The sequence below is a fragment of the Acomys minous genome, assembly GCF_964271855.1.
Source record: "Acomys minous genome assembly, chromosome: 11".
NCBI lineage: Eukaryota > Metazoa > Chordata > Mammalia > Rodentia > Muridae > Acomys > Acomys minous.
Window position 1 is genome coordinate 73,352,760 of NC_140492.1, and position 27,889 is coordinate 73,380,648.

General features: G+C 50.8%; 2 protein-coding genes across 3 annotated transcripts; one reads left to right on the top strand and one right to left on the bottom strand.

Moving 5' to 3' along the window:
* The first annotated feature begins 927 nt into the window (after positions 1 to 927).
* Positions 928 to 3,560, top strand: LOC311609174 (carbonic anhydrase 15). 2 transcript variants are annotated; one of them, XM_084802012.1, is made up of 8 exons: positions 929 to 1,076; positions 1,236 to 1,271; positions 1,665 to 1,835; positions 2,205 to 2,365; positions 2,449 to 2,541; positions 2,844 to 2,910; positions 3,003 to 3,169; positions 3,284 to 3,560. In XM_084802012.1, exons 1-8 carry the CDS (start codon positions 1,010 to 1,012, stop codon positions 3,512 to 3,514), a joined length of 993 nt encoding a protein of 330 aa, XP_084658138.1. In that variant the 5' UTR covers positions 929 to 1,009; the 3' UTR covers positions 3,515 to 3,560. The 2 variants fall into 2 exon arrangements, with proteins under 2 accessions (XP_084658139.1, XP_084658138.1); XM_084802013.1 differs by lacking the exon at positions 1,236 to 1,271 and having other exon boundaries at positions 928 to 1,076.
* Positions 3,561 to 3,650: 90 nt separating this feature from the next.
* On the bottom strand, positions 3,651 to 5,691 carry LOC311609175 (protein FAM246A-like). The gene has a single exon (XM_084802014.1). The coding sequence runs from the start codon at positions 5,255 to 5,257 to the stop codon at positions 4,568 to 4,570; it is 690 nt and encodes a 229-aa protein (XP_084658140.1). The 5' UTR covers positions 5,258 to 5,691; the 3' UTR covers positions 3,651 to 4,567.
* Positions 5,692 to 27,889: the final 22,198 nt, after the last annotated feature.

A 27,889-nucleotide genomic window follows, 5' to 3' on the forward strand; every position in this document is an offset into this window, starting at 1 on the left:
GCAGGAGCCCTTGGTGGTCAGAACCCAGGAACTAGTTGTGGGTTCTGGGACCAAACTCACCATCCTAACCCAGCTCTTCCCACCAGCTTGGAAAGGGCAGTGACAGAGCAGGCTACCAGGGTTAGGAAGGAACTGCCAAGTCCTTCATTCTGTCCTCAACATATCTGAAGCAGGGGTCTCTGGGTCATCACCAACACTGCCTTCAGGGAAGAACCAGTAACTGTCTTGTTTTTGTAGTTCTAAGGGTGAATCCAGGGACTCTTGGGCTATGGGAAAGATGCCGAGAACCGGGTACCCAGAGGGACAGGCCTCCAGCTCACCTAACCTGCTCACACACAGACACGGTGCCTATGGGCAGAACTCCTGTCGGGTGGTCACTTGACACATCAGGGAGTCACAGATACTTCCCTCCAGAGTGCCTAGGGCTTGGGCAAGGGGGCTTCAGCCACTGTGGGATCCCCCCACAGGAGGGCTGAGCTGCTTCCAAGACCTTTTAGTAGGGTAGTTCTCAGGAGCATCAGTAGGAAGGTGGGTGTGGACCTGCCTGGGTTAGTCTCACATCTGTGCAGCCTCCTCTCCTAGCCTCTTAAGTCTTGGGCACTAGGATCCAAAATGCCCTCATCCCTTGAACTAATTTCTTTGATGGTGGCTTTGGGATGTCACTCCTGGTCCCTTCCCCCATTTCCTCTGCTGTGAGGGGGAATAATAAACAGACACCCTTCTCCTGGCCCCTGACCCCCATTATGTCTGCTATAAGGGAGAATAATAGATCCCCTTCAGAATTAATGCCAACCATTACGCTGGCCTTGGACTCTAGGCTCCAGCCCACCTCCCTTCCCAGTGCCTCTACCTGGGCCCCGCCCATTCTGGCCCCGCCTCAGCCTGTCCGCTGGACTTACCCACACCTCTAGTTCACTGGCCAATGAATACGGAGCAGCCTTCTAAATAGCCTGGCCGCACATTCCTTGTCCACTTTGCAGTTCTCCAGAGTCACAGCCACTGCTGCATCATGTGGGCCCTGGGCTTCCTGCTCCACTTCCTCGTCATACAACCGGTGGTACAGGTGGACTCCAAGGGTGAGCGCCAAGGCTCTGCCTGTGTGGTCTTAGAGCTACCATGTATCCAAGTGGGGCAAGTTTGGGAGGATATGCGTTCACAAGGGAGCTGCCTCTGCTGGCTAATGTGTCTCCATTCCTGGATGGGTCCTGGGCTCAGTCCCTGCCTCCTGTCTGCAGGTACCTGGTGCTACGACTCCCAAGACCCAAAGTGTGGTGAGGACAGTTTTAACAGACCATGTGGATCTGTCTGGGCTCTTGTCAGCGTCTGTACTCCAAAGGAATGGGCGGCAGGCATGCTGTGATCATATGTCTGCTGTAATCCAGTCAGGGTCTATGAGCCTATGGGTATGGCTAGCCCAAGTATGTGTTGGGGCGGTCCCCAGCATGAGTATGCAGCCATGCCCTGGATCCCTCTACCCTGTCTGTCTGTGGGTCAGTATACTTGCAGGCTTGGTAGCTCAGTCGGGCGGGTGCTAGAGAGCCACTGCAACCAGGGATGTGGAGGGCAGAGGGAAGACGTTTGGGTATGCGGGATCCAGCCTGTCCAGTGTACCCCTAGACTGCCTCCTTGACCCCTGCTGCAGACTCCAGTCCTTGTTTCCTCAGGCCCCACCCACTGGAAGGAGCTAGCACCTGCCTGTGGGGGCCCAGCTCAGTCCCCTATCAACATTGACCTCCGATTGGTCCAGCGGGATAACACTCTCGGGCCCTTCATCTTCCAAGGCTATGATTCAGCACCTGCAGACCCTTGGCTCCTGGAGAACGATGGCCATACAGGTGGGCATCATAAGGTCAAGACTGCTGTACAGAGGCAGGACTCCACGCAGCTTACAGGAATCTCACCCACAGGGGTGAGGACACACACACACACACACACACACACACACACACACACACACACACTAGCATAGGAATCCAAATCCTCATGAACAAGGCAGAGGTGGCTCTATACGCATTGTAGGGAGCAGGCAGGAGCCCCCTATAATTGAACTAGCCATGGACCTGTACAGACAGACGGTTCACATCCACACGTGAAGATGCTGGAGAGGACAGGGTCCGCGTGATCACAACTGCTAGGGCCAGTTTACTCCCAACGTAGGGGAGTCTGCTGGGGAAGAATACTCTCATATGCTGTTCCACCGTCAGTGCTACTTCGAGTAAATTCCTGTCGGCAAAGCTGCCCAGCAATCGGAGGGGCTGGGCTGCCATCGCCAGAGTACCGGCTACTGCAGCTCCATTTCCACTGGGGCAGCCCAGGGCACAAAGGCTCGGAGCACAGCCTTGACGAGAAGCACGGCTCTATGGAGGTGGGTCCAGGGTGGACTGGAAGGAAGACAGGCACGGGGAGCAGAGGGGCAGCTGGGCGCCACCTGTGATCCGTATTCCCCAGATGCACGTGGTGCACATGAACACCAAGTACCAGAGCATGAAGGAGGCACAGAGCCATCCAGATGGGTTAGCTGTACTGGCCGTGCTGTTGCTGGTAAGGAAGGGGCGGTGTGAATCTATACGTGCTTCCAGAAAGAGGGACCAGGGAGCTTACAGTATAGAAGGTTTAGGGAACTTTGAAGACCCCCAAGGAGGTGGGGGGGCCAAAGGAATGGAGTGTTGGTAAACCTTATGGGACGTTATCTTCCTCACCCCACCCCCCAGATCTCCTGGACCCTCCAGCTGGGCTCTTCCCACTAGTGTCCTACCTGTTTCAGCTCTGGACACATACCTGGGGTGTGGGGCATGGGGGGTGGGTAAGAACCTCAAAGCCGCTCACCGGAATTCTTCCCCCAGGAGGAGGACAGGGACAATGCCAATTTCTCTGCCATTGTGTCTGGCTTGAAGAATTTATCTTCACCTGGTAAGGAGCTTAGGGTCCCATCTGGCCTAGAAGCCATGCGGGTGAGGAACAGGAGCAAGAAGAGGAGTTCCAGCTTCTCTCGCACCACCCAGGGGTCTCTGTGAATCTGACATCCACCTTCCCGCTGGCCTCTCTGCTGCCAAGTGCTCTGGGTCTCTTGCGCTACTACCGATACTCCGGGTCTCTGACCACACCCGGCTGTGACCCAGCGGTGCTCTGGACTGTCTTTGAAAATGCCATACCCATTGGACGAGCACAGGTGGGAGCCAACTAACCCCCCCATACCTTGGTTCCTTCCCACAATCTCAGTGGCAACCCCTTGCCTTCTCTGTCTGTCCTTGTCACATCTTGACTCCTCTTTGCCCGTCCTCAGGTAGCCCAGTTCCAGGCTGTGCCCCAGATCGGGCCACCAGGTTTGCACCCCAGACCACTCAGGGATAATTTCCGCCCCCAACAGCCTCTTGGAGGGCGCAGGATATCAGCCTCTCCTGGGGCGTCCATCCGGTCATCAGTAGCACAAAAGCCCCATCACCCTACCCCGCCCTGTTTGCACCTGGCTTTTTTGGGCTTGGGAGTTGGGCTGAGGCTCTGGGACGGCCCCTAATATCCAGGAGTGACTCCTGTTTCCACAATAAATCCTGCACAATGACCTTGGGCCTCATGTGCCTGGGAAGGGTTGTGCCTTGCGGTCAAGGGGATGTCAAGGAAAGAATCCTCCCTAACCTCACGGCAGCCTCGGTGTTCCTGTCCACACAACCCAGAGGCTCCTGAATGGTTGTCCTCTTCTCCACCACAGCCACAGAACCGTCTTCCAAACCCAAGACCCACTCAGATAACACACACAGCAACATATTTTGAGTCACCTGGTCAAAAGGGAAGGGCAAGTCAGTACATCTTAGAAATGCCACCTGCACCAGAAATTGCATTTTATTTTATAAACAGCCTGGGTGACTAACAAAGGGGGCAGGTTTCTGTGTCCAGGCGAAATGATGACCCTGGTTGAGATTCTGAGGCCAGTACTTAAGAAACAGCAGGCTCAACAGGAGGCACTGAGTGGCCGGTTTTGGTGAGAGGCAGCAGGTGCAATGAAACCAGGCCTGGAGACACTGGAGAACTGTTACCCTGGTGGAATAATTAATTCTAAAGAGAAGCTGATTGGGAGGCTAAGTGAAGTGTCCTTCTTATCACTGTCTAATGATGCGTCCAAGGGATGCTGACCACATGACTCCACAGTGGGAGGGTGGTGGCTAGCAAACTGATGACCAGTCCATGACCCATAGAGGTGTAAACTGAAGTGACGCTCTCTGAGCTGCATACATCCCTAATGTCTTTTACCCAGTGCATTACCCAGTTATTCTAATGCGTGGGGATCCTGCCTACTCCCTAGGACTTTAAAGAAAAAGGCAACCATTTGCCTCCAGGCTGGAAATCCCTAAGCTCGGCCAACTGCCCCTCCAAGTCAGTAGCACTCCAGTCCAGAGTCTTCCCCAGCACCAAGACCAAAAGGGGCTCTACACCCCAGACTCAGTCCCGGGCAGCCATCACCCATAGCGCCGCCCACCCTCAAAATAAGGGAGTGTCCGCTGGCGGCGCCTGAGGAGTGCTAGGAGGACCGCACATCAGCCACTTTGCCCCCTTCTGGGGACTCCGGAGCCTCTCAATCTCCGCCACCTTGAGCAGCCGCTGAAGGAACTGGAGTTTTCTTGTGGTTCTTGCGTGCGACCGCTCGGTTCGTCAGGCCTTCGGCTGGGGCGTCTGGACCGTTCTCCGCGGTCCTCGAGGACGAAGCCAACGCGTTCACAGTGCCCAGCGCCCGCAGCAGGGCGGGACCGCGGGGCTCGCGGCGGGCGGGCGGCGGCGGTGGCGGCGGCGGCGGTGGCAGCAGGGCGCGCAGGGCTTCCAGCTCCGCCCGCAGCTCCGCGCGCAGCGCCTCGAGCCCCGCGCCCAGCTCTGCGCGCACGGCCGCCAGCCCCTCCTGCAGCCGTCGCTCGCTCACCTCCAGGACGCCCGCGGGGTAGGTGGCGCCGCCGCGCGGCTCCCCGCACACCGAGCACACGGAGCCGCCGCTGCGCGCCTCGCTCCTCTCTCCGGTCCCGGCCTCCCCGGCTCGCGCGCCCGCGCGTTCCACCAGCCGCACCAGTCGCGGAGCCTCGGCTCGCGCCGCCGCCTCGGCCCGCAATTGGCCACGCAGGCGAGCCAGGCGGCCCGGGGCACGAACATCTTCGGGAACCGGCCCGTTGGGCTGCGAACCCGGGTCCAGCCGGCGGCCCACACCTCGCCTTAGCGCCTCTCTAGCGCCGTAGGCATTGCGCGCCTGAGTCCACGAGCGCCCGGAATCTGCCGCCATGCACTGCCAACTGCACTACTCTCTGCCAGCCTAGCCAAGAGGGTCAGGGCCCCAGCCTGTAGCCTAGCGACCGCTGGACCCGCGGGAACGCGCCCCTGGGACGTCTGTGGGAACGACCAGGCCTGGGGGAACCCCCGGCAGGGCCAGTTCCTAAGTGGTTGAGGCTCCAGGGAGGCCGTGCCATGGGTTGGGGGAGGGTTGTGCCAGCAGGCAGGGATATTTGAAACTTAGCCCTAGGGACCATGTTGTCGGCTGGGGGCCCCCAATATGGGACTTAGGTTGGCCTCTAGGCAGCTGCAAAAGCACATGGCGCAATGGCTGCTTAAGCCCAGACACCCTAAGGCCAGAATCAAAACCCACATCACATCCTCTCATGCTGTTCTGACCACAGCAGGGGGAAAATTGGGCTGAACAAGGATCTGCCCCCACCCACCCCCTTTTTCAGCTGTGTGTGCGCATGCGCGCGTGTCAAGCTAGCCAACCACTCTACCCGATCTAAATCCGCAACCCAAGCCACTCTTGCCGCTCTATCTCTTGTGTCTCCCACAGTCCACACTCAGTCACAACACTCCATCCTTGTCCCAAGCTCTTGTCCCTCTAGCCACCCTTGTGAGGGGCTTCCTCTCCCTATAGAGTGCGCATCTCTCAGAGGCTGCTGAGGCTCAGCCCACCTCATCCCGTGTCCTGCTCATATCCTGTTTAACCTCTTCTAACCAAACAGCCTAGCTGCCCTCACGGCCTTTACACACATAGACTCCCTGCCCCTCTCCTCGACAGACAGTTTCTGCTTACCCCACTGGGACGGCGAGCCTTCCTTTAACCACTCAGACTCACAACTGGAGACCAGAGCCTCAACCACAAGGAACTTTCACACTTTGATTTTTAGATGGGGTCTCAGATAGCCAGAGCTGCTCTCAAACTCCTTGTGTAGCCTCGAATGGCTGAATCCCTGATCCTCCTGCCTCCACCTCTTGAGTGCCAGGATGCAGGTGTGTGTCGCCAGCCCAGTGTGTGCAGCCAGTACCAGGATGCAGGTGTGTGTCACCAGCCCAGTGTGTGCAGCCAGTGCCAGGATGCAGGTGTGTGTCGCCAGCCCAGTGTGAGCAGTCAGTGCCAGGATGCAGGTGTGTGTCACCAGCCCAGTGTGTGCAGCCAGTGCCAGGATGCAGGTGTGTGTCACCAGCCCAGTGTGTGCAGCCAGTGCCAGGATGTAGGTGTGTGTCACCAGCCCAGTGTGTGCAGCCAGTGCCAGGATGTAGGTGTGTGTCACCAGCCCAGTGTGTGCAGTCAGTGCCAGGATGCAGGTGTGTGTCACCAGCCCAGTGTGTGCATCCAGTGCCAGGATGCAGGTGTGTGTCACCAGCCCAGTGTGTGCATCCAGTGCCAGGATGCAGGTGTGTGTCACCAGCCCAGTGTGTGCAGCCAGTGCCAGGATGCAGGTGTGTGTCACCAGCCCAGTGTGAGCAGTCAGTGCCAGGATGCAGGTGTGTGTCACCAGCCCAGTGTGAGCAGTCAGTGCCAGGATGCAGGTGTGTGTCACCAGCCCAGTGTGTACAGCCAGTGCCAGGATGCAGGTGTGTGTCACCAGCCCAGTGTGTACAGCCAGTGCCAGGATGCAGGTGTGTGTCACCAGCCCAGTGTGTGCAGCCAGTGCCAGGATGCAGGTATGTGTGTCACCATGCCCAGTGTATACAGTCAGTGCCAGGATGCAGGTTTGTGTCACCAGCCCAGTGTGTGGAGTCAGTGCCAGGATGCAGGTGTGTGTGTCGCCAGCCCAGTGTGAGCTGTCAGTGCCAGGATGCAGGTGTGTGTGTCACCATGCCCAGTGTGTGGAGTCAGTGCCAGGATGCAGGTGTGTGTGTCACCATGCCCAGTGTGTACAGTCAGTGCCAGGATGCAGGTGTGTGTCGCCAGCCCAGTGTGAGCAGTCAGTGCCAGGATGCAGGTGTGTGTCACCAGCCTAGTGTGTGTAGTCAGTGCCAGGATGCAGGTGTGTGTGTCGCCAGCCCAGCGTGTGCAGCAAGTGCCAGGATGCAGGTGTGTGTGTCGCCAGCCCAGCGTGTGCAGCAAGTGCCAGGATGCAGGTTTGTGTCGCCAGCCCAGCGTGTGCAACCAGTGCCAGGATGCAGGTTTGTGTCGCCAGCCCAGCGTGTGCAGCCAGTGCCAGGATGCAGGTTTGTGTCGCCAGCCCAGCGTGTGCAGCCAGTGCCAGGATGCAGGTTTGTGTCGCCAGCCCAGCGTGTGCAACCAGTGCCAGGATGCAGGTGTGTGTCACCAGCCTAGTGTGTGCAGCCAGTGCCAGGATGCAGGTGTGTGTCACCAGCCCAGTGTGTGCAGCCAGTGCCAGGATGCAGGTGTGTGTCGCCAGCCCAGTGTGAGCTGCCAGTGCCAGGATGCAGGTGTGTGTGTCACCATGCCCAGTGTGTACAGCCAGTGCCAGGATGCAGGTGTGTGTCACCAGCCCAGTGTGTGTAGTCAGTGCCAGGATGCAGGTGTGTGTGTCACCATGCCCAGTGTGTGCAGCCAGTGCCAGGATGCAGGTGTGTGTCACCAGCCCAGTGTGTGCAGTCAGTGCCAGGATGCAGGTGTGTGTGTCACCAGCCCAGTGTGTACAGTCAGTGCCAGGATGCAGGTGTGTGTCGCCAGCCCAGTGTGTGCAGTCAGTACCAGGATGCAGGTGGTGTGTCACCATGCCCAGTGTGTGCAGCCAGTGCCAGGATGCAGGTGTGTGTCGCCAGCCCAGTGTGTGCAGTCAGTGCTAGGGATTAATCCCAGGAATTCCATCATGTTGAAAGTGCAGCCAACTGAGATACATCCTCAGCTGATTTTGGTTTTTGTTTAGTTTGGGAGTGGGTTTTTTTCCAGATTTATTTTTATTATTTTATGTACGTGAGTAATTTGCCTGCATGTGTGTCATGTCCCATAAGCATGCTTGGTGCCTGAGGAAATGGTGAGCCTCCATGTGGATGCTGGGAACCGACCCAGGTGTTTCACAGTAAGTGCCTTTATCCACTTCCTCACATTTTTGTTTAGTTTTAAAACAAGGCCTGGGTCTGTTGCTTGGACTGGTCTTACACTCAGATGTTCTGTCCTGCTGCAGCCTTACCAGTAGTTGGGACTATAGGCACATTCCATTGTATCTGGCTTACAGTGGTTTTTGTTGTTGTTTTGTTTTATTTTTCAAGACAGGGATTCTCTGTGTAGCCATGACTGTCCTGGACTTGCTTTGTAGACCAGGCTGGCCTCGAACTCACAGCGATCCGCCTGCCCCCGCCTCCTGAGTGCTGGGATTAGAAGTGTGTGCCACCAAGCCCAGCTACTCACAATGGTTTTAAACGACTCTGCCTTTCTTCAGTGAGGTGTCTGAGCCCATGGCTGCCTCCTATGGGTTGAGTCCTTCACTTGGCTAGGCCCTTAGTATTGCTAAAAGTGCCGAATGTTTGCTTAATGACTAAGTATATGGATGCGCAGGGTTGAGCATAGGAGCCCAGCTTACCCCTCCTTCCTGCCAGGTCGCACTGGGGGCCTATGACTGCCTTTGCCTGCTTTCCATCTTCTGCATTGCCTTTCACTCATGCATGGTACAGTGGGTTATACATCCCTCTAGGGGGCAGTATCTACCCACCGGGCATGTTGTGCTTGGTGTACCCCTGGGGTGTTGTTAGCACTCTGGGTGCTCGGTGCCTTGGGACCTCTGAAGAAAATGGTGAGGAGGGAGGGCTCTGCTGGGAGGGGAGACTGGGTCTGTGTGGAGCTAGCTCTGCATCGATCTGCCCGCATGTGCGTATATACAGCAGGGGGAACGGACGTTGCCCGGTGTTTGTGGGCAGCCTCGTGGAGGGCCACTTTTTGCCTTCTAGTTCGTTCACTCTAACTCATGCAGGTAAACCAGGAGATGAGAATGTGACAGTCAGCGTCCCTGCTCTTGGTGACGTACCTGTTCCCCTGGGACCTCCTGTACTCGGCCCAGATGAATTCTAGGGCTCATTAACCAAGCTCCTCCCCAGCTCCCTAATTAAAATGCTGCTGAGTAAAAGGCCCCCCAAATTCCTGCCCCAAGCCAGCTCCTCAGGGTATGTGGCTGAGGGGGCTCTACCAGCTCCCAGCGGCCAGGACGGTGCCAGAGACTCTACGCTAACAGACAGTGTTCAGGCCGGAGGAGCCTGTGCAGAGAGGTGGATAGATAGCTCAGCAGTTTTACAGTTGACTGAGGATGTTTAGCAATATGCTGAGCTATGAACTGGGCCTCTGCAGAGAGTTCCAGGCTATCCTTTGTTAAGACTGCAGAGAAGGGGCCTGATGCTTGTGGCGGAGGCTCCTGAAGCCATGGGCTGTGTGGGAAGGTTGGGAGAGCTGGGTAGGAGAAGGCCTGGGGATCTCCAGAGAGTCCAGAGCAGGGCTGCAGAGGCAAGTGTGACACACTCGAGCGCTCGAGTGCACGTGCGTATAGACACACACACACATACACACACACACACACACACACACACACACACACACACACACACACACAGCCTCTGAGCTCAAGAAGAGACCAAGAAGCAGGTGGGAGGGCCCTGGAGCTCCTGCACTTTTCTCACGTGAACAAGACCCTGGGATCTTGCCCCAGCACAGTCCTGGAGTTGGGGGGGGGGCAAGGCTGTGGGGAGCCTGGCCCAGGTCTGACAGGTGGCGGTGGGGCTAGAGTGGATGGCCAGGTCTGAAGGCAGAACCCTCACCCAGAAGGTTGCTCAGAAAGGACTTGCCTTTGGAAAGGAAAAGCTGGCCTACAGCAGGGACAGAGCTGGAGGGCACAGAGCAAGGGAAGGGCGGGCTAGCCTCTGCTTCCTCCTGGGAGAGCATCTCAGAACAAGGAAAGGGTGGGCTAGCCTCTGCTTCCTCCTGGGAAAGCATCTCAGAGCAAGGGAAGGGTGGGCTAGCCTCTGCTTCCTCCTGAGAAAACATCTCAGAGCAAGGGAAGGGTGGGCTAGCCTCTGCTTCCTCCTGGGAAAGCATCTCAGAGCAAGGGAAGGGTGGGCTAGCCTCTGCTTTCTCCTGGAGAGCATCTCTTAGCTCCAAGCATACAGGGAGGAACTGACTGGAGCAGGGGCTAGGCCAGGCACTTGTGGCACCAGAGCCTGGCTGCAGCGTTGTCCCCAACTGGCCCCTGCTCTAGCCCTGTACGTCCAGCGGGGGACCTCCTGCAAGGGCAGTCACTGACCATACCGCTCATTAACTCTCGGAGAGAGGGGGTGGAACACGTCGAGTGCCAAGTAGAGGTCGGGATGGGGCAATCTCTCTGGGCGACTTAAATGTCGTCACTATTGCCACCGCTGCACTCTTGCTATTAAACCCTGGCAGTCACCAAGATAGGGTTTATTTCCCAGAGCCAGGAGAGCACTCAGCCGTGTTGAAGGGGCTCTGTGGCTTGAGGGGGAAGGCAGTTTGGTGACCACTGGAGGATGGAGAACTAGCGTCACAGCCCTTGTGGGGAGAGTCAGTACCCCCAGGCCCAGGCTTTGTGATGCGTCTTCTCCAGGAGTCCGGCCAAGTCCAAGCTGTCTTCGTCGTTGGTGAGGTACCAACACAAGAGTCCTTGAGGCTGCTGGGCTAGCTTTATGAGCCATCTGTGAAGCCCCAGGCCCCTGGCTCTGCCTCCTGAGAGGGGTAGGGACCTGGAGGGAGCAGGGTCAGGGCAGAGCTGCTATGTGTGCAGCCTGCCTCAGAGCGCCAGTGTCCCTGGCAGCAGAGTTTCTAGGGTACAAGCTGGCCCTTGGCAGTCCTAACAAGCTCATCCTCAACAGACCAAGTGGCGTGTAGTGTTGAAAAGCAAAGACAGGAGATATGTCAAGGGCGGTGACATTGAGGGGAGGATCAGAGTCCAGTGACACCCCTCCCCCCCACCCAGGCCAAGTCTGGTAGGCTTAGGTTTAGTGGAGAGCAGGAAGTACAGACAGCTAAGCCGCCCTGGTCAGCAGCGTGGTGCTGCCCGTGACTAGATGGTCGCTGTCCTGCAAGGCCGTCTGACAAGTTCTCAGCGTTTTGTATAATCTCTTTCTGGGACACAAGCACCCCCCTGGCTGGCCTCGGGCTTTCCCTTCCTACAGCAGAAAATTTCTGGGAAAAATCTAATTCCTTGTTTAATTGTTCAAACAGTCTGATAGCCAAAGGCAGTGTGTGTGTGTGTGTGTGTGTGTGTGTGTGTGTGTGTGTGTGTGTGCGCGCGCGCGCATCTCTCTTTAGAATGTCTTAGCTCCTCCTGGGACACTTATACTTCCTGTTGCCTTGCCTTAGTTTCCCCACCTGTCAGAGCTCTGGGAGAGTCCATGCTGTCAGAAAGTGACCAGGGCAGCAGGGGTGAGAAGGAAAGAGTGTGTCTCTGCTCACACAGAAGCACAAAATTCTGGATCCTGGCCTTGGGGAAGGAACGGGGCCTGAGTGTCACTGCACGGTCCATGGCTTCCTTCCGTGGTGGCTGAACCTGCCCTGAACACCCCTGGGCGCTGGCAACAGAGAGGTTGTCTGGGACTGTACTGAGGCAGGTGCCTCAGCAGGGGGCAAATTCATTACTCAGTGATGACCTTGTCTGGCCTTCTAATGAGCTCATTACCTGGTAATGACTTTGTTTGCCAGGTCCTGGCGTCAGCAGCCTCCCAGGCCCTGGAAAGTCTGGCCTGAGGTGGCTCTGACCAGTCTAGGCCTTGGGCCTTAACCCCTGTGACCTGTCGGGGACACAGATGGAAATGGACCCACCAGCACATGTGTGTGCCTCAACTCCTACTGACTGCCCCCCCACAAATGGAGAGCTGAGGTGAGAAAGGTCTGGTTCCCCACGCTGATTCATTCTTTCACAGACAGTGGTAAAAAGCCTTCACCCGGCCAAACTTTACTCAGGCCCCGAAGCTCCAAGGGGGCATCTGTGACCAGGCTTCTGCATTCCAGCTTCACCAGGAACTCTCAGGCTAGTACGTGACTCGGGTTTGTAATCCCAGCATTTGGAAAGCGGAAACTGAAAGGTTGCTGTGGGTTCAAGACCAGTCTGTGCTACAGAGTGAGTTCCAGCGACAGCCTAGGCTACAGAGTGAGACCCTTGTCTCTAAAAACACAAACCAAAAGGGAACCCTGCCAAATCAGTTTAGCAAGGGCCAGCCTCTCCCACAGTGTCCCGGATGATCTGATGACCAGGCCCATCTTCAACAAGAAGTCCCACTTACCACTTTCCTCACTGTAATGTCTCACCATGGCCCCTCCCTGCTGCTCAAGCACAAATTCCCTTTTGCTCTTCTGTGTTCAGAGCCGAATCCCATTTCTTCCTCCCATGGCAGAACCCTCACCACCAAAGCCCCTGGCTCCACCCAGGAGGACCTCAGTTCAGACCTACAGAATTACAATATGTGGCTGAATCTTTGTTTTGTTTTATGGTTTTGGCTTTGGTCTTTGCTTTTAGACACAGGGTTTCACTGTGTAGCCCTGGATGTCCTGGAACTCACTCTGCAGAGCAGGCTAGTCTCTACCTCCCCTGTGCTGGGATTAAAGGCGTGCACCATCACCACCCAGAAGCAGAATCACTTTAAATGTATCCATGGAGTTGAGCATGGTAGCATAAGCCTGGAATCCCAGCACTCAGGAGGCAGAGGCAGGTGGATCTCTGTGAGTTTGAGGCCAGCCTGGTCTACAAAGCGAGTCCAGGACAGCCAGGGCTACACAGAGAAACCTTGTCTCAAAAACAAACAAAAAAGTAAGCATGGATACAAAAGAGGGCAGACATATAGAGTGGCTGTGGCAGGAAGGATTTGTCTCCTTTTTATGTATTTTTTTAATGTAGGAGTACATGTACACCCACATGCCAGAGGAGGACATCAGATCCTTTTATGGGTGGCCGGGAACCACCATGTGGTTGCTGGGAACTGAACTCGGGAACTCTGGAAGAGTAGACAGTGTTCTTACCCACTGAGCCATCTCACCAGCCCGTCTGATAGCCTTTCAAAGTCCCCTTTCCCCTGCCTATGGAGCCAGCTCTATCCTGGTCATCTTCTAGGCCACGGGAGGGATCTTCTCATTGTTCCTGGAGAAGGGAGCCAGGGAGGGGAAGCCTGCCTGAGGCCCCGGCTGTGCCACTGCAGTGGGACACCCTCTCCTGCTGCCATGCCTCAGTTTCCACGTCACTGTTGTAGTGGCCTTCCTTGCCCCTTGTCCGTCCCTCTCCAAACTGTGTCTCTGTTTCTGCCTGGGCCTACTTCTCTTTGTAATCTCTCCTGTCTTGTTTGCCTTTCGGCTGATGCCCACCTACACTTTCAGAGTCCTAGAGGAGGATGCAGCATGTAGCAGGCTCATCCCAAACACTCAGGCAATGCTGCCAGAATGTGGGGGAGGGCGGCAGGGGTGACAGGGACAGAACACACAGAAGCCCAGACAGAAGCCATGCATGAGATCCCTGGACTTGGGGAAACTGTTTCCAAACGGAGTGGAAGAGAACGGGGCCTGAGTGTCAGTGCACGGTCCATGGCTTCCTTCCGTGGTGGCTGAACCTGCCCTGAACACCCCTGGGCGCTGGTGACAGAGAAGTTGTCTGGGACTGTACTGAGGCAGGTGCCTCGGCAGGGGGCAAATTCATTACTCAGTTAATGACCTTGTCTGACCTCCTAATGAGCTCATTACCTGGTAATGGCTTTGTTTGCCAGGTCCTGGCGTCAGCTGGGGAGATATCGTAGTTGGTAAAGCACTTGCTACAGAACTGTAGCAAGTTCAAATCCACAAAAGCCAGACACGGTAGAATCCGCCTGTGAGCACCCCAGCACAACTTGTCCCCATAAAACCTCAACGTAGGAGGTAGGGAACCTCACCCCAGGTTATACTCTGAACCCACACATGCACATAGGAATGCACCCACAAACACACGCACACATAAACTCACACACAGGAACATGTGCACACACACCATACAAATGAATACATTCATGCTCTTTATCAACGAAATGTGGGCCCAGTGCATTCAGTAGGCATCAAATAAATGCCCTCTGCCCACAGCAGGCCAGCTGCTGGTGCTGGCTCCATCTTTACACCTCCTGTCCAGCCGGAGCCCAGGGTGCCTGCTCTTGTCTTCTTCAGCTGAGAGGCAGAGGCTTTGCCCACCTGTCCATCTGGGGAGGGGAGGAGAGAAAATGTGGCCCTTGGTCAGTGGCGCTGTCCTCTAGCCAGGAAGGGGTCAGCAAGGAGACCCCAGCAGCTGACATCATCTGAGTGCTCACACACCCACCAGCTACGGACCTCTCCCAGGACCTGAACCCGCCCCCGCCCTCACCCCATCAAGGGTCTCCTCCCCAGCTTCCATTTCCCAATGAGAAAGCTTGAAGCTAGCTAGTTTTATTATGAGTTTACTGTAAACTGCAACAGCACACAAAATAGCACATACTATCTGTTTCCACCAAAACCTCATTACGCAAGGCACACCTGTAAACTGACTACTCGGCCAGGGTGACCCCAGCTCTCTGCATCCCAGAGGCACTGTGTACACACCTCTGGACACTGTACGCCTTGGTTTGCCCACCTCTGACTATACGTTGGTATATGTTGTGTGGGGACTTCTGGGACTTGCTGTGTAACCAAGGGCTCCTTCTGGCGTGCTGTCTGTGTGCAGTGCTGTCTGTCTTCCTGCCACCGAGGTGCACCATGGTCCTTGTTTGTGGAGCTTTGGTCCACGTGTTTTCACTGCTGTGTAACATCTCACCTGATTACTTACATGTCTAGCAATAGACACCTGAAGATTCTTGTCTATGTTTGTTGCTGACTGACGTGCGGCCAGCTTTTACCTGTCTCATGGGGCTCATATGCAATAATTTCTCAGAAGAATATGCTGGGATATAAAAATATAGTGTGAGTTCACTTAAATACTGGGGAGGGGCTGAAAAGTGTCTGTTGCCAAGCCTGACCTCTTGAGTTGGATCCCCCAAAACCCACATGATGGAAGAAGAGAACTGAGTCCCACAAATTGTTCTCTGAACTCCACATCCATACCATGCACACACTCACATGCGCACGCGCGTGTGCACGCGCGCACGCACACACACACACACACACACTGGAGGAAATGCCAGTGTGTTCACCAGTTTCCAGCTTTAGCAGCAGTGGAAATCCCCTCCCCTCCTCTTGTTTTCCCACTCTCTCATTTCTATTTGGTTAGGACAGTATCTCAGGTAGCCCAGGCTGGCCTCCAATTTGCGATCTAGCAATTAGTGACCTTGAACTCCTACATGCTCTGCCTCGACCTCCAAAGTGCTAGGCTCCCAGCATGCATGTTAGCCACACACAGTTCCTACTCTGTGAAATGTTTTTGTTTTGTTTTGTTTTTGTTTTTTTGAGATGAGGGTTTCTCCATGTAGCCTTGGCTGTCCTAGTCTCACTTTGTAGCCCAGGCTGGCCTCAAACTCACAACGATTCACCTGCCTCTGCCTCCTGAGTGCTGGGATTAAAGGCGTGCACCACCATGCCCGGCACTGCTCTGTGAAATATTTGGTTCTATTTTTTGTTGTTATTTTTCTTATAAAGTCTAGCCATCTTATTAATTAATTTATTTTGACTGAGATGTATGTTGCAAGCTGGAGAGATGGCTCAGTACTGGCTGCTCTTCTGGGTTTGGTTTCTGGCACCAAAATGGCATAATAGCTTCCATTCCAGGGGGTCCTACGCCTCCTCCACTTCCTCAGGCAGCAGGCCCACACAGCACAAGACATGCATGCAGGCAAACATCCATACATATAAAGTATAATTTTTTTTGTTTTGTTTTTTTTGAAACAAGGTCTCTCTGTGTAGCCTTGGCTGTCCTGGACTCACTTTGTAGACCAGGCTGTCCTCAAACTCACAGAGATCTATCTGTCTCTGCCTCCCAAGTGCTGGAATTTCAGGCATGCACCACCATGCCTGGCAAAAAACAAAAACAAAACAAAACAAAACTTTTTTCAAGACAGAGTTTCTCTGTGTAGCTCTGGCTGTCCTGGAACTCATTCTGTAGACCAGGCTGACTTTTAACTCAGAGACCCACCTGCCCCTGCCTTTGGAGTGGTGAGATTAGAGATGTGCTACCAACGTCCTGGCTAAATAATAATAATAATAATAATAATAATAATAATAATAATAATAATAATAATAATTGCACAAAGAACATAACCCATGCAGATATCCAGACACAGGTTTACAATAGTATTTGGCTATGAGACTAACACTTTGACCAAGGCAGATCTCGGTGCATTCGAGGCCAGCCTGGTCTACAAAGTGAGTTCCCAGAAAGCTAAGGCTACACAGGGAAACCCTGTCTCAAAAGAAAGAAAGAAAGAAAGAAAGAAAGAAAGAAAGAAAGAAAGGTCTCACAGCATCTATGCCTCCCTTTAATACCCATCTTCACGTTCTCCAGGCTTCTGCCCACTGGTGGATTTCTGCCTAGTTCTTTTCCATTTGTTTTCATAGAAACCCTATTCTAAATACTGGAATTTGTCTTCACTTCATTATTTTACTCAATCTATCTGTATTGTTAGCTCCTGTTGTACAATAGATTGCCTCCCCTCAAATAAACCGGTCAAGACAAGCTTTAGTTTTCTTCCATGATAGATATGACTACTTATCTATGCTATTTTCAAGGGCCTCTCATGACATGTACCTCCGAGATCAATTCCACTTGTGGGTAGCAAAGCTGTGAAGGATATAAGCAAGAGGCCAGTTCTTGCCATTGAAATCTAGTGTCCTTCCGAGGTGTGGTGGTGCACGCCTTTAATTCCAAAACTAGGGAGGCAGAGGCAAGTGGATCTCTGTGAGTTCGAGGCCAGCCTGGTCCTCGGTGGCTAATGATGCTGGACCCAGAACTACACTTCCCAGAAGGCTGTGCCTGGACAGTTCCGACTGGCTCTTGGGAACTGGAGTTCTACGCCTGCTCTGTGCATAGACTCCTGGGAACTGTGGTTCACAGCTGGCCTCTATTGGGTCTGGTCGTGGTGGTTTCTCCACTTGGCCTAAACTCCGGCAGCTTTTGGCGGCTGAGTCCGAGATCTGATCTACCGGTTCTTCCCGAGAGTGTGTCCTCTCGTGAATGACGCGACCGAGCCCACGCGACATGAGTTCGGGTAGGAGAGCGGGGGCGACATGCGTGTGCAAAGGCTGGGCGGAGCTCTTCCCAAGACTGCTGGCACCTGGACCAGAGGTAAAAGCCAATTTGCAGAAACCTGAAGAAAAACGTTCTGTTGTGAAATTCTACTCAGAAAACACTACCAAGAGCTGCACAAAACTAAAGACGCTTTCTCACACGGTGTTCGGCAAAAGCAGAAGCCTACAAAGCCTGTACAAAATGATTGCATTTATATACATTTAACTTAATATTTAATAAAAAAAAATCTTATTGAGAATTTCATACAATTTGTTTTGAACGTACTTTTCCACCCCAATATCACCCTCGCCAAACCTTCCATCACTTCGCACCCAACTTTGAAATTACTTTTTTCTTTTTTTTCAACTTTTTGTTGATTATTTGTGGTTTTTCACATCATACACTCCAGTCCTGTTCATCTCATTACCACCCCCCCCCCACAATAAAGAATACACGACCCACTAACCAACCAACCAAAGCACAGAAAGCCTCTCATGGTGGAAGCTGTAGTGTGTCACAGTGTGTCCCACAGTATACCCCTCTGTTCACACACCTTCCCTTGCAAGTGCTCATTGCAGTGAGTCAATGGTTTGGTTCAAGATCTCTGGCTTCTGTGACACCATCAGTATTGGATCCTCAGTTATCCTGTTAATGCCCTGTGTGATGAAAATCCTGCAGTTCTGGGCCTGGGTAGTGTTGGGGGATGGTCTGGTGTATTTTGATGCCAATTACTGGTTGCTGTCTCTGTGACCCACTTTTTAATTAATAAAAAGCCATCCCACCTGGGCAGGACAAAGGAGATAGAGGTGTGGATAAGATTCCCTGGCTTAGGGGAGAGAGAGGAATCCTGGGAAGGAGGAGGAGGAGGAGAAGACCAGAGGGGAGAGACCTGAAGGGAAGAGAGGAGGCCGCCATGGGTTAGATGGAAGAGAAGCACATGGTTGGCATGGATGGAGAATCCGGCCCAGATGAAGAACATGAGCAAATATTTGGAATTATGGATGGGAGGTAGCTTGATAGAAGTTATTAGAAGCAGATGGCATGGAATTGGGGCAAGTATCCCATACCTGCCCCACCATGGGAAATAGTTTAGAGGATTAATGTCTGCCTTGCCCCAGGTTATCTAAGGCTATTTAAAAATATAGCAAGTGTCAGTGTCTTAATTGATTGTTAGCCCGGCATATTGATCATACTGATAATACAGATAATTTTAAAGCAATAGGGAAGTAGCTGGGTGGTCAGAGTACCAGCTTTCCCTAATCTGCACCACCAGGGTACACTCCTGGCTATGCTAGGCCAGCCAATTCTGCCATCAACAGGAGGAACAGGGTCAGCTCTCCTGCTCTCACACCCTTGCGGCTGGCTCACTGTTGCCTTCACCATCAGGGCCAGCTCTACCGTGTTGCCCAGGGGACAGGGGCAGGGCTAGCTCTCTTGCTCTTAAGCCCTTGGAGCTAACTGTCCCCACTACCACAGGTGTCAGGTGGGGGGAAGTGCATCACCCCACATATGGACCACCGAACAGTAGACAAACGGCAGGGTCAACTCTCCCACACTCACACCCTCAGAACCTGCTCGCCCACACCCCTGACACCAGGGCCAGAACTGGTCCTACCTCTGGACATCCATGTAGTTCCCTGTGGCTGTCCTGATCAGGGATGTTCCCATCTCTAGTGGTAATATGAGTCAAGGACATTGACACTTCCTCTGCATAGCTATGGGCCTAGACATGGCCCCTCATTGTAGACATAAACTTATTGTGTAATTCAAATGCTGATTTCTGTAACCCCGCCCCCTTCCCCAATATCTGGTTGTAATCTTTGTTCTGAGAATCTCCTATCTCAGTGTTGTGTAAACACTGCAGGATTTCCTATTGTCCCCTGATATGCCAATAAAGCAGCTTACAGCCAATTGCTGAGCAGGGGAGAGAATAGGGCTGGACTTCCTGCCACCCAGGGGAGGAGGAGTTAAAGGAGGAAGTAGGGGATTCAGCCATGGGCAGAGGTCCGGGAGACATTAGGAGAGGAGCTGGAGCAGTAAAAGCCATAAAGTGCAAGTATCTCGGGGATTTTGGCAAAGAGGAAGTCAGATTGTTATGCCCAACTCACAAGGTCCCCAAAGGCCACTCGGGAGCCACTTCTGATGCAACTGCATGAGGGTTGCTCAAGGGCAGGGACTCCTTCCCTCACCAACGCAGCGGACTGGGAACGACAGCCCCGAGCTTATAAAGTGTGTGGTTTTTATAGGTTTTAGACAAAGAAATGAAGTGGGTTTTACAGTATATGATTGGGTGACATTGTGGGGGAGTTGCCCTTTAAACTGAGTGGTACAAGTCCAAACCACAGACGATTAACTTCTAAGGAATAACTTTCTGGGAAATCTGGGGGAACATCTGCACTTTTAGTACTTTCCTGTTTTCCAGCTGATTAGTTATTTTATATTTCTGTGCCAAGTGTATATTCTGTGAGTTTTTCTAGATTCGGAGTTGAGGAGTAGAGGTCACCCAAATATAGAAATGGAAGTTTTAAGCAAAATGGACAGACTTTGGTCTGTCAAGAGTAGCTTAGAAGGTTAAGAATAAAGTAACTTTTCAGTATTGTGTTGTGAAATGTATTAAAAATAGTAGAGTCTCTTTTTTGTTGTTGTTGTTTTATCGTTTTTTGTTTTCGTTTTTTGTTTTAGAAGACCAGGCTAGCCTCGAAGTCACAGCGATCCATCTGCCTCTGCCTTCCAAGTGCTACCACCACCGGGCTTTTTTTGTGTGGGATGGAGTTTCAAGACAGGGTTTCTCTGTGTAGCCTTGGCTGTCCTGGACTCACTTTGTAGACCAGGCTGGCCTTGAACTCACAGAGACAAGCCTGCCTTTGCCTTTCTCAGCTGGAGACCCAGGATAGTGAGGCCTGAAGCCTGCTTTTTTTTTTTTAAAGATTTATTTATTTATTATTATGTATACATTGTTCTGCCTACACAAACACCCGCATGCCAGAAGAGGGCATCAGATCACATTATAGATGGCTGTGAGCCACCATGTGGTTGCTGGGAATTGAACTCAGGACCTTTGGAAGAATAGTCAGTGCTCTTAACCTCTGAACCATCTATCTCTCCAGCCCCCTGACGCCTGATTTTCACATATGAAGGGTAGGCCGCTGTGGCCTTGGGGAGGAGCTGGGTAACAGCTTGCTGCTGTTAAACTCTAAAAGCTACAGTCAGTATCAGAGATCTGAGAAAGATGACGTATAGGACAAAGTGTAACCAAATGGCCTATGTCTCAATTTAGATGACAGCTACCCACTACCTAGATGGCTGCTACCTTGGGCTACTCTTCTGCAGCATTGGCCTTTGGCTGCCAAACCCAGAAGCTCTGAGAGATTTTTCTGTAGAGGAGGAGTTGGGGGGACCTGGACCACGCAGAGTAGGACAATCAATCCAACAGTGCACACAGCTTGGGCAGAGCTCTGGTGCCAGGTAAGGCATGGGGCAATTTTCCCCAGTGCTTAGTGTTACCACAATCCAGGCTGGTGTCATTCTGTAGCCACCTATCTTCTTCGGAGACCTAGGGTCCCCCCTAGGATCTGGCATTCCTGTCTATCGTGGGAAGCCATACTCAACAGATATCTGAAGAGTGTGAGGACCATCTATTAAGTATACCAGAGTTACTTAGATCCACCTGCCCCGAGGAGCAGGTGACTTCCTGGAATGCTGGGAGTTGTAGTTCTTAGAAGATAACAAAGATTCATGGGAAAGTACCATTGCCTATGAGTTTTGTCCATAAAAAGCACTAAAACATATGCCTGGGGACACACAGCCAGAAGTTCCAGGGAGTGGTCCTGACCAAAGTCCATCTCTTGGTCAGTATTTAGTATTTAATAAAGCTTGCTTCAGTTGAGCATGGTGGCACTCACCTTTAATCCCAGCACTCAGGAGGCAGAGGCAGGCAGATCTCTATGAGTGCAAGGCCAGACTGGTTTTACAAAGCAAGTCCAAGACAGCTAAATCTACACACAGAGAAACCTGTCTCGAAAAACGCAAAAAAGAAAAAGAAAAAAAAAACTTGCTTCAAATATGGCCTAAAATGGTAGAATTGGTTTTTCTCTGGTGAATATCAGGATTAACAGAAGCTAAATAAAGTTTGTCACTACGTTAATTACATAACAGTTTACAGGTTAGTACCTTTTTTAAGATTAGAATTTTTAAGATTAGGATTTATCTCTCTTAAGTTTGAACCTTAAACATTTGAGTTGAAGATTCCTTGGCATCAAAATAAAACTTTAAGCCATAAATGCAGTCCACAGAGAGACTTGGAACTTAATCTTTTATAGTTTACCACTACAGAATATCAGGATTTAAAAAAAAATAAATTACTGTTATGATATATGATAAATATGCCATGCAACAGATCTGGTATGAAAGGAGATTCACTGTGGGAAAGAGGGGAAGAAGGCAGAAAAGGGGAGGGCACCTATGACGGAAAGAAACAGAGACAGACAGACAGACATAGGGAGAGAGACGGAGAGACCAGGAGAGAGAGTGCAGCAAGGCAGGCAGGTTCTGTTATCTGCAGCGCACCTGTTGGCAGCAGATGATGACGTCCTAAGTTGCTAGGCAACCCTTTTGTTTAACTTTAAAAAATGAGTTAGGAAGGGATGGTGAGGCAGGAATGAGAACATTGGACTGCTTCTCACTCAAGACAAATTAAAGTATATAAACACAGGTTCCCGCCTGCCATGCAATGTGGTTGGGGGTGGGGCGCGAACCAAAATGTTCGGATTGTATGGTGAAGGCAGAGGGGAAGCCCCAGCCTGGAAAGTTCAGGGTAGAGGGTGGGGTATGCCAGCCATGCCCCGCAGCAGGCAGGGACTGAGGGATGCTGGGAGAACCTGGAGCTGCTTGTCCGTTGATAATAAATAGGGTGAAGAAATCATCTTTGGCTCTTCCTGCTGACACGGGCGAGTGGGCAAACGGCTGGAATTTTGGCAGAGCAAAATTTGGTAAGAGCAGGCTGCCCTACTTGCTGTCCAGGATCTGAGAACATCTGTGGCTAGGAGGGAAAATGCATGTCCACCGGATGTGGTCTGCGAGGTTAGATTGAAGCACCTGTGGGTAGCTGCTTTGGCACAGTCTTGGGTGTAGGAAACACCTAGACCTAACAGGCTACTGGAACGTGTGTGTGTGTGTGTGTGTGTGTGTGTGTGTGTGTGTGTGTGTGTGTGTGTGTGTGTGTATGTGTATAAGGGCAGAAGACAAAGTTAGCTAGGTTAGGGAGAAAAAATTTTTTGGTTCACCTTTGTAAATTTTGGACCCACAGTTTTGATAGTTGGGAGAGGAGAGTCCCAAAATTGGGGAAAGTGAGAGGAATCTCACCCTCTGAAATAAGCAATAGGTGGGAAACCGAGGCTGCTGGTTGGCGGTATTTAACTGGAATCCATCCGAGCTGAGAGGTGGATTAGGGTGGGTTTCCTGTAGCTTACAAGAGTCCCTTTTTTTGTTTGTTTGTTTGTTTTGTTTTGTTTTTCGAGACAGGGTTTCTCTGTGTAGCTTGGCTGTCCTGGACTTGCTTTGTAGACCAGGCTGGCCTCGAGCTCGCCTCTGCCGCCCAAGTGCTGGGATTAAAGGCGTGCACTATCACGCCCAGCCCACAAAAATCCCTTTCCAGTTTACAAAAGAGATAAGTTTTAAACATGTTAGCATCATCATTGTAATCTGCAGTGAAGTAGACATTGTAGGAAAAAGCAGTAGATACACATCTTTGTGTTAACAGCATGAACACTCTTTAAGCTCAGAGAAGGCAGAAGCTGTCCGTGAAGTAGAAGGGTCAAAGGTCACGTGATCTTGATTTTCATCGTGAGTACACACCATGAAAGAGGGGCTTCTTCCTCTACCCAGAGGCTGGGTGTATGGACGTCTAGCACAATGAGAAACGTTGTAAGTCTATACTTAAAAGACAAACCAGCCAGTGGTGGTGGTGGTGGCACACGCCTTTAATCCCAGCACTCGGGAGGCAGAGGCAGGTGGATCCCTGTGAGTTCGAGGCCAGCCTGGTCTGCAATGTGAGCCCAAGGCTACATAGAGAAACCCTGTCTCCAAAAGCCAAAAAAACCAAAGGAAATTTAAAATCTTGAGCTTGGAACTATGACAGTGGATCTTATAGTGGAATTTTATTTTTTTAAAGACAGGGTTTCTCTGTGTAGCCTTGGCTGTCCTGGACTCGCTTTGTAGACCAGGCTGGCCTCGAACTCAGCGATCCACCTGCCTCTGCCTCCCGAGTGCTGGGATTAAAGGTGTGCGCCACCACACCCGGCTGGAATTTTTTTTTTTTAACCAGAGTTAGGTCAATAAATCAGAGCTCCATTGATTAATGTTAAAGTTCTGAACAGTCTCAATACCACAGTAGCACAGCAACAGGAAGAAAGCTTGTGTGTGTGTGTGTGTGTGTGTGTGTGTGTGTGTGTGTGTATGTGTGTGTCCTTCTTATAACTGCCTAGGCTTTCACTTGCATTTGTTAACCTTAAAACACCTTCTTAGACCCTAGAATATTCTCTTGGGTCCTCATAACTTAAGCGTCTGTGTTTTTAGGCCTTATGTAAACTTTACTTCTTTCTTCCTGAGAGCAGTCGCTGTTCTTTAGCTAAAGGAATAGTAAGAAGTCTAAGACCTGCTTTTCTGAGTCTGGTAACAAAGTAGACTTTGTTTAGACCTTGTGGTTTTAACGAGCTAATGAACTGACTAATGGCTAACAGGGTGGGTCGCCTTGGGGTAAGGAGTTAATTGTCTGTTTTAGCTCAGCTATCAATGTGATCAGAGTCCTGAGAAGGATAAATTGTAACTTAGATGAATCTATGTATCAATCAAAATGACAGAGTCGGTAGTCCACTACCTAGACAGTTGTCTTAGGTTCCTGGGTCTCCATGTCAGCTTGGGCAGAGACAGTCCGGCCAAAGGCAAGAAGGTTTTTTCTATGGAGGAAGAAAATGGGAGAGATTGACCTCACCGCGGTTTCAGCAACATGAGACAATAACTCTCCAGTTCTCCTGTTTGTCACCAGGGTCCCAGCAGCAGGTGAGGCACTGGGGACAGTCTTGCCAGGGGCTAGTGTTCCACAATCTAGGGTTGAAGTCATCTGTCATGGCCAAACCTTCTCGGAAACCTTAGGGAGCTACTGTTAGGATGTGGGAGTCTCTGTCTGTCATACTAAGTTTACATATGTTAAATGCCATATTCAGCAGGCCTCTGACAAGCTTGAGGGATAGCATATCTGAGTTAATCTTTGTCTTTTTTTTTTATCTGTTCTAGACTACATCTTGCAAACACAAACCATAATGTTATGACCCGATAATTACGCCAAATCTGTACATAAGTGTTTGAGGACCATGTCTGTCTCAAGTAGATCTAACTAGACAAGCTTTGCTTGTTTTTAGTTACTTTTTTTAAACTTTGAAAATATGTATGGGAGTCTAAATAACGCTTAATCCTGTAATTAATCACACTGGTGCTTTTTTTTCCTTTTACTCATCACACTGGTGCTTAGCATGACTATAAATATATTTTGAACATGTTAAGAGAGTTGGTCATTTTGAGATGACTATTAACTTCCATTTCTTAATCATTCAAGACTAAAACTTTAGGTTTTGTCCCTGTTCGGTTGGAGCCTTAAAAATCATAAACATAGTACATAATCTAGATAGGTCTTTATAATCTTGAAAGTTCACCATCACCGAAAGAACATTTTGAACCAGGATTGAGTTCCATATGCATATTACCCAAGTATAGATTTTTTTTTAAAACACTATAAGCCTTTTGTTATATGTTTTATTACAAATTCTTGTTACAGATTTTATAAATTTTTAACCATATTCAATGAAAGTACAAATCTGAGATAGCATTTACAGCAAAGTCTTATGAGATTTTTGGGAGTGGAAAGTAGAGAAATCTTAGAAATAAGAGACTTTTGGAAGTATAGTGCAGAGCAAGTTTAGATAGAAGATTTGGGGATCAGCTGGGCAGTGGTGGCGCACGCCTGTAATCCCAGCACTCAGGAGGCAGAGGGAGGTGGATTGCTGTGAGTTCAAGGCCAGCCTAGTCTACAAAGGGAGTCCAGGACAGCCAAGGCTACACAGAGAAACCCTGTCTTGAAAAACCAAAAAAACCAACCAACCAACCAAACAAACAAACAAACAAACAAAAAAAACCCAAAAGATTTGGGGATCATTTGTTGTGTAGTGGCAGAAGTTGTTACCATATGAGAAAATTTGAAAATTGAAAGTGCCAATTTTTGGCCATTGAGCTATACTAAGGCCAGGCTGTTTGTAGTCCAAGGAGAAAAGTGGGAGAGGGTTGAAAGATGAAATTCTTCAAGGAGGGATTTTTTTTTTAAAGCTCCCAAGAGAGAGCTAAGAAAGAGTACAGGTGCCCAGATGTGGATGTGGAGATGCTGTAGGACCCAGGAGGGAGCTGAAAACAGGAGCTGTGGGACCGAGGTGAAGGCAGGAGCCAAGAGAAAGTGACAGGGGAGAGGGAGACAGCAAGTGTCATCGGTAGAGATACCCAGACAGGTGTAGCAGGCCAGAGCCAAGAGATGCGAGTGGGAGGCTGTATAATGCTCTAGGACAGAGAGATACTCACGGCATAGACAAGGAGAGGAATGATTAAAGCACATGGAGGGAAGAAGTAGCTGAAAAGTTGTATTCTAGAACTTGGGGTAAAATTTGATGGATAGCAGGAGTCAATAGAAACAAATAAACTATACATACCTTAGGGAGTCAGGTCAGATCAGCAGCTTGGCTAGAAAGGCTGAGTTCCTTGGCAAGAAACTCATATATGCCAACCATGGGACTTCAGCACTGGATGAATGAAAAAAGATAAATAAAAAAGAAATGACATGACTGCTCCTAGGTATGGTGGACCTTCTGGTTTATTGTCACTATGAAGGAGAGCATAGGCAGAGGCAGGGACATCTGGGAGAGTCGGTAATGAACATGACTCTGGGCCAGGCCATTCAAGGAGATGAGGAGGGGAAAGGGGAGAATCAAAAGACCAGGAGGGCGAGGAGTGAAGAATTATAAAAAAGGGGCTGGAGAGATGGCTCAGAGGTGAAGAGTACTGGCTGCTCTTCCAAAAGTCCTGAGTTCAATTCCTAGCAACTACATGGTGGCTCACAACCATCTACAGTGAGATCTGGTGCCCTCCTCTGGCCTGCAGGTGTACTCACAGGCAGAACACTGTATACATAATAAATAAATAAATAAATAAATCGGAAGAAGAGAGCAGCATAGCCACACAGGGTGGCTTACACAGGGAAAGGCAACTGGGAAAGAAACGGGGCTGGAAGCTCCAGTCTCTGGGCTGGAAAAGTTTAGGTGGTGGGATTTGCCAGCCATATCCTGTAACAGGTAAGGACTGGGGGATTCTGGGAGAACCTGACAACAAGGCCCACTTTGATATGTTAAATAGGCACATCAGTTAGTCATTTGTCCTGGGTTAGGGACCTAACACACTTAAGTCTTGTTTTCTGCACACTGGACTGGCCAGTACAAGGGAGCTTCCTGTGCCAGTTGCCATCTCTTGCAAGGAGAAGCTTCTCTAGTGAGGGGTTGAGAGATGGTCTAATATATGGGTCCAGTGCTAAGTCATTAGGAGTCATTTTAATATTATGTCCACTTGGCAGAATATCAGAATAATGGTATTGGGTTTTCCCCAAAGACTAGCTCTGGGAGCCAATGAAGAGGAGAGAAGAGAAAGTCTTGGTGCTTCCTTGGTAGGGAGAATTGAGTAGGTGGTGAACAGCTGGTTAAGGGAAACCAACTATTGGTGAACAACTAGCTAAAAGAACTAGTTGTTGAGAGGCTGAGGAATGGAGGGAAAAAATAATGAGACGCAGGTACCTGTGGTGCAAACTGAAAGATCTTGTAGCCCAGAATTTTATTTTTCTTCTGCTTTCCTTTCTTCTTGGGCCAACCCCAGTACTTTATTTAAAATGAAGTTTAATTTTTTTTCATTACAGATCACATCATGATTTTTCTCATCTTTTACAATCAATAGAGCCTTTAAAAATCAACAAAGCAAGAAAATCATCTAACAAAGAAATACAAACAGTTCTGTATAACCTACAATAAAGCATACAGCACAAATCAATCAATTTGCAAGCAATGGTCAACATGACCTGATTATTATTTCTTAAACAATACTCTGAAAAGCTTAATCATGAATTTCCCCAAGCTAAAGCCATTGTGTTTACATGATTGTCTTAGCAACATAGCTTGAACTAAATGTTCTCTAATAAAGAAAAAACTTGACTTATTCCCAGTCCCAAACCAACAGGCATGCATCTTTATCTGAGCATAGGCTAACTGCCAAGAGGCCCTCTATTGTAAAATATCTGTAAAGTATGACATTCCAAGCCCACCTTCTATTGCTTCCAAAGCAGAATCTGAAGAAAATTTTCTACAGCTAACAGTATCTAGCCAGGTACTGTTATATCAAGGTGCTAACTTTCTTTCAAGCAGTTTCTGCCTGACTGCACATAACAG